The sequence below is a fragment of the Echinops telfairi genome, unplaced genomic scaffold (genome assembly GCF_000313985.2).
Source record: "Echinops telfairi isolate 266 unplaced genomic scaffold, ASM31398v2 ScPeMD7_31;HRSCAF=116, whole genome shotgun sequence".
In the NCBI taxonomy this organism is placed as follows: Eukaryota; Metazoa; Chordata; class Mammalia; order Afrosoricida; family Tenrecidae; genus Echinops; species Echinops telfairi.
In genome coordinates, this window is record NW_022103928.1 from 27761610 (window position 1) to 27768339 (window position 6730).

At 43.6% G+C, this 6730-nt stretch overlaps 1 protein-coding gene across 2 annotated transcripts in view; it reads right to left on the reverse strand.

Moving 5' to 3' along the window:
* The window catches only part of NR2C2 (nuclear receptor subfamily 2 group C member 2), a 56398-nt gene that overhangs the window by 29962 nt on the left and 19706 nt on the right, over positions 1-6730 (reverse strand). For both annotated transcript variants that reach the window (XM_045289851.1, XM_045289850.1), the window contains exons 2-3: positions 4633-4833; positions 3051-3153 (exon numbers count right to left, since the gene is read on the reverse strand). In XM_045289851.1, the coding sequence (XP_045145786.1) occupies positions 3051-3153; positions 4633-4833 (304 nt within the window). The remainder of the gene's footprint in view (positions 1-3050; positions 3154-4632; positions 4834-6730) is intronic.

The window sequence follows — 6730 nt, forward strand, 5'->3', positions numbered from 1 at the left end:
ACTAACCCACCCAAGGGGAGGGTATTGTTTATATCTCCACAGAGAAAGAGGGGCCAGACTTCAACTTGGTGCTCCAAGATGTGAATGCAACATGCTGGCATGGAGCAGGGAACCAGTGGAGAGGTCTTAGGGGCTGACCCCATACCCAAATATGTGGATACCTGCCTCTCCCCACGAAGAATTTATTTCAGAGGACAGCAGTAAAGCTGCAGTTCAGGGAGAGGGACATGTCTGATCAGAGCATATGGGAGCAAATGAAGGGGGAGGAAGAGAGTGGAGCACATCCTGGCCCACCAAGCCTTGAGAATGATATTCCCGCTCGGAGCAGCCAATTCACAGAGAAGACCGTATGGCCAGCCCCACTATGCGACACAACATCCCTCACTGACCCATAGCCTTACAGAGGACAACACTGGAGACACAGCGTGGGAATTGTGCCTGATCTGATCCCATTACACCAAGGCAAAACAAGAAGGGTGTACAAAAGAACAGCAAGGGGAACAGAGCAACGAAGTCCCCAGGGAATACCAAAAATAGACTTTGGGGCTAAGGCTTGGCACCCCATCAGACTCAACCGAAAAACACTCCTAAAGGCCAAGAAACAGTCCTTTAACTAAGTACAACCTTCTCCTTTTTATTGTTGTTCTGTTTTTTTAATCATTGGCTTTTTGTTGTTGTTGTTTTGTTTTCTTTTGTTCCTTGGTTTTGCTCTTATTTTTGTGCATGTTATTATCTCCGCAGGTCTGTCTAAATAAGATAGGCTGGATGAACAATCTGGAGGAGAACACAGTGGGATCGACAGTTTCGGGGGGTACAGGGGAGAGGGGGAAGTGGGGGAGGAAAGGAAATGGTGTTAACAAACCCAAGGACAAGTGAACAACAAGCGATCCAAATCGTTGATGAGGAGGGTGTAAGAGGCCTGGTAGGGCATGATCAAGGGTAATGTAACCAAGAGGAATTACTGAAACCCAAATGATGGCTGAGCATGATAGTGGGAAAAGAGGAAAGTAAAAGGAAAGAGAGGAAAGAGCTAGCAGGCAAAGGGCATTTATAGAGGTCTAAATAAAGGCATGTCCATATGTAAATATATTTATATATGAGGATAGGGAAATAGATCTATGTGCATATATTTATAGGCTTACTATTTAGGAAGCTCATGGACATTGGGCCTCCACTCAAGTACTCCCTCAATGCAAGAATTCTTTGTTCTATTAAACTGGCATTCTATGATGCTCACCTTCTCGACACAATCGTTGAAGAAAAAGCGGGTGAATAAGCAAATGTGGTGAAGAAAGCTGATGGTGCCCACCTATCAAAAGATATAATGTCTGGGGTCTTAAAGGCTTGAAGGTAAACAAAGTGGCCGTCTAGCTCAGAAGCAACAAAGTTCACATGGAAGAAGCACACTAGTCTGTGTGATCACAAGGTGTCAAAGGGATGAGGTATCAGACATCAAAGAAAAAAAATTCATATCACTGTGAATGAGGGGGAGTGTGGAATGGGGACCCAAAGCCCATCTGCAGGCAACTGGACATCCCCTTATGGAAGGATCACAGGGAGGAGATGAGCTAGTCAGGGTACAGTGTAGCAATGATGAAACATACAACTTTCCTCTAGTTCCTAAATGTCGCCGCACCCTCCCCCCCCATCATGATCCCAATTCTACCTTACAAATCTGACTGGACCAGAGGATGTACACTGGTACAGTTAGGAACTGGAAACACAAGGAATCCAGGGCGGATGATCCCTTCAGGACCAGAGGTGAGAGTGTTGATAACGGGAGGGTGGGGTGGAAAGGGGGAACCGATTACAGGGATCTACATATAACCTCCTCCCTGGGGACCAGACAACAGAAAAGTGGGGGAAGTGAGACATCGGACAGGTAAGATATGACAAAATAATAATAATAATATATAAATTATCAAGGGTTCATGAGGGAGAGGGGAGCAGGGAAGGAGGGGGAAAATGAAGAGGTGATGCCAAGAGCTTACATGAATAGCAAATGTTTTGAGAATGTTGAGGGCAATGAATGAATGTACAAATGTGCAAATACATACACAATTGATGTATGTATGGATTATGATAAGAGGTGTATAAGCCCCCAATAAAATGATTTTTTTTTTAAATGATTTTTTTTAAAAAGAATGAAGTCTTGGAGTTTGCTGTATATTTAAAAAATATAGTTTTGGTTTTTAAAAAATATTATTAAAATTATTTTGTATAAATTGTTTTACTTTTCCTTCTAGTTTATTGCTTGGGGTTTTTTCCCCTTTAGTGTAATCTCTGTGACTAGGTCTTTCCTTTAAGTCCAGAAGACTGACAAATGGGAACGCCAATCAGATTCTGTAGCCTCTGTAACAAGTTTGCTGAATGCTTTCTCCTTGATAAGCAAGATGGGGTTCACAGAGATAAATGGTTAAGACAGTACAACAAATTCCTAGCAAGATCTGTATAAAACGGTGACAAATACCAGAGGCACCCCTGTGTTCCAGTAGGAGAAACAGATGAAGTAGGTTAGGGCTCCTGAGAAGAGGCAGGGATAGGCTGGTTTCCAGGGACAAAGGGTGGGAGCAGAGGCAGATGTCTGCCTAGGGGTACCTGGCTAAGAGTCATGGTGCTCTCTCTTTTAAGTCAGACCACAATGCTTCCTAAATACCTTGTGACTGCAAAATAAAATAGAACCGAGCACACTGGACTATAATGAGATAGGTAGGTGGAGTTCAGATGGAGGGATATTACACAACCACCTTGTGGAACAGCCAAGCACTATGGAATTGAGAAATTTTTACTTTCTTAGTACTATACTAAGTAGCAACTGTATGTTAGAAACCCAATCGATATTTACAAATCACAGCAGTGTCTTGACATTTCGTTTTTATCTTAATAGCCCTGAAAAACAGGTTGGTTTACTTAGATTACTAGTCATCCAGAACAGTAAAGTCGACATGTTGGAATCTACAGAAAATGCGTTTTTCTTTTTAACTACCCTAACCCCAAATAAGTTCATGGCTTCATTCATGGATTGCATCGTGTGTGCTTGAGTTACTCACCAGAGGCTTTGTCTCCACAGACCACACAGTACTCTACCACCTGGGGCCGCTGGACGTCAGCCTTTCCCAGCAAACGCTCAACAGAGGCAGAATCTGTGACGATCTAAGAAGAAATCAGGAAACAAGCAAGGCACTGACTAAAATTCCTAATCTTGGGATTGTAAAGCAGGACAATTGGGAAAATTCCAACCACAACCTAGTATGTTACCCAAAATGCCCCTGCTGCTCACTGACTGCATTCTTTCCACAAGTGACTTTCTAGGGTCAGGCGGGGTCTCCATAATCATCTATCATCTGGTGACGTCAGCCACGCAGGTCTGGGGATATAAGGGAAGCCATACACGGATAGTCCAACATGGGGATGCTTATGGTGCCTGGCAGCCTCTTTGTTTTCATGAAGCAATTGGAAGGTATGCAAAGAAGTGAATCTGGCAGAGAAACAGTCCAATTCTACTAAATAAATAACTGGTTTCTCACTGAGCCAGTTGGACGTGACAGGACTGGAATAGGTAGCCTCTGAAATCTGCTGTCCTTTTCTCTTGCACCAGCTTTTTAGATGACAAAGTGTGCTACTCATCGGAGAGAAAACAGCAGCTAATATCAATATGAAAATTGGGGAAGGTGTGTGTGGGGCGGGGTAACTGTCACTAAGTGTCCTCAGTTTGGGCCAATAATAAGCCTTAAATTGACTTTATGTATGGTGGGAATATATACAGAAATCATTATGCAGAATCACCTCTTATGAAACAGGCAACATGCAGCCATCCTTTCACAAATGAGTGCCCCACTAAATCTGAAGGGAGGAATTTTGATTTCAGATGATTAGAATGTACTCTAAGGAAGGAAGGAGACAGTTCTTACTAACTACAATATAAAGTGTCTCAAAAGCAGTTATGAAATCTGAACTTAATGGTGTTCTGAACCCAGTTCTATTAGAAGAAAAAAAAAAGTCCTTTCTTCCCGTTTCTCCAATGCCTCAGAGAAAGCATCTTGAGGCTGACTCAACCTGAGACACTGGCCTCAGTCTTGATTCTCTATGTTAGACATTCCCAACAACCCCAATTCCCTCCGACCTCTGGGCCAACACTCCTTACTTTTCCTTCCTATACCCTGTACCTGGCTCCACTCATTCCTGATGGATTAGGGAGGATGGACCAGGGTCAAGAGAGGTAAGATTTGGGGGAGTCAGAGTCAGTGCTCATAGGAGCAACAAAAGACTAGGGTCCTGTCTTGACCATCTGGAAAAGGAAGAGGGAAGAGTCAGGAATGTGAGTGCTGTGGTTAGTCCTAGATGGTGAGCCACAGGCTGCCACCATGTGGCCACCAGTGGCTTTAGTGTCAGCTTACTCATAGCCAACCTCCTGTAGGCTACTGATTTTTCCTGGTTCACCTCCATCTCAATCATGGAACCTGGCTGCCCTCCTTTGCGGGTTTTTTCCTTTCTTCTTCTTCTTCTTTTTTTGAAACTATGGCCAATTCAGCAATTTGTCATTGCCTTGGGACTTGGTCCCCTAAGGCAGAGGTTAAGAGTAGGGAACAAGTCAGTAGCAGCAGTGCTGAAATAAATGCCTAGCAATCTTACCTGGATCCTTCCAGGGACGAGGTTGTCAGAAGTGGTGAATATGAGCTGCTTGGCATTGGATGTCTCTGGAGAAGCCAGGATCACCTTCCCAGTTCCAGCTCCATCTGGGCTGGTTAGGATGAACTGCTGTTTGGGGGATCCAGAGGTGTCCACTGCAGTGACTATCTGGATCTTCTGTCCTGTCTGCTGGTCTGTCACAATCTACAAAACACAACATGGAGGTTGTTCTCTGGGAGCACAGTGTGCCCTGAGCGTGAGCAGGTGATGCTCAAAAGTGGTGGTTGCCAAACACCAGTCCATGGTGAAAATGAGAAAAATAAAACACAATAGCGAGTTTTTCAGAAATTTAAAAACGCTATTTTATTCAAGGAGTCCTGCTGACACAGTGGTTACGCACTGGGCTGTGATTGGAAAGGTCAATAGTTGGAAACCATCAGCTGCTTTGAGGGAGAAAGATGGGGCTTTCTACTCCTGTAAACTGTTACTCTTAGAAACTCAAAGGAGCAGTTATAATCTGTCCTATAGGGTAGCTATGTATGAGTTAGCATCATTCAATGGAAGTTAGTTTTACAAGAATATCTTTGCTATTTTTAGAATTAAAATGCCTTTTACTTTATAAAATGAAGATTTGTACTAAATAATTGGTGACAGGTTTACCTTAAAAAGCCAAGAACTCAATCTGTAAACCAATGTTGGTTGTTTCTGTTTTTTAATGATATTAGGCAATAAAAAAATTCAATAATTTAAACAAATCTTTACTGAATGTTACTTACTCGGTGTTAAGTACTGTTCTTGGTGGTAGACAAAGGTCCTACCTTCATGGAACTAAACTTTCAGTCGGGGAAACAGAACACGGCTCATGACATGATGAAGTGTCAGTCAGTGATAAGTACCATAGGGAAAATGAAGCAGAATAAATCAACAGTGAGTGTCTGGGGGTCTGGGGAGAAGCAAGGGGACAACTTCAGAAGGAAAGATCTCTTTAAGGGGTGACATCTGAGGAAGCGTCTAAATGAAGAGCGGTATCTGTGCTAAGATATGGGTATAAGTATATTGAGGGTGCGAGTTCAGCAAGAGCCAAACAAGAAGGACAAGGAAGGAGACCAGGAATAATTGATTCAAGACATCTCCTTTTATGTGCTTCCCTAACCCTAAGAAAGTTGCTCTGGGGGGGCAGTGGTCCGTGAATTAGGCCAGTGGATTAACTACAAGATCAGCAGTTCAAACTCAAGAGCTGCTCTGTAGGAGAAAGATGAGGCTTTCTGCTTCTGTAAAGTTTTACAGCTTTGGAAACCCCCAGAGGCAGTTCTACTCTGTTCTAAAGGGTCACTATGAGTTGAAACTAACTCAATGACAATGAGTGAATGTTTATTCTCTCCAGCCCTTGGGGTAGAAGCATGGGAGGTAGGGGGTTACGGTAGGGACTGTGAGTTGGGTTGGTTATGTCTAGATGGACAAAGGTCTTGGTGAGTGTGCATATCAGATATCTACAAGTTCCTATTAGTCTTGTCTTTTTATGCCCTGAAAGACTCAAGGCTCATATGAAAAAATCCCACAAACTCATTGCCATTGAGGTAGAGCAATCCTATAGGACAGGGTTGAACTGTCCATAGGTTCCTGTGACTGTACATCTTTATAGAAGCAAAAAGCCTCACCTTTCTCCCTCATAGTGACTGGTGGTTTTGAACAGCTAACCTTGTGGTTAGCAGCCCAACATGTAACCCACTCTGTCACCAGGATTCCCCAAGGTTCTTATAAAATCAAATAAATGACTTGTATTTTTTGTGTTGTTTATCCTTCCCTTCCAAGGGATGACTGTAATTCTCCAATTATAATACCTCCTTCAGTCTGAGGGATCAGCCCCAATCCCAACTACATAGACAGCCACCCCCTCCCCAGAGAAGAATTCACTTCAGAGGACAGCACTGAAGCTAGAGCTCAGGGAGAGGGACATGTCTGATCAGAGCACACGGGAGCAAATGAAGGGGGAGGAAGAAAGAGTGGAGCACATCTTGGCCCACCAAGCCTTGAGGATGCTATCCCTGCTCAGAGCAGCCAATGCATAGAGAGCAGGACCATATGGCTGGCTCACTGACCC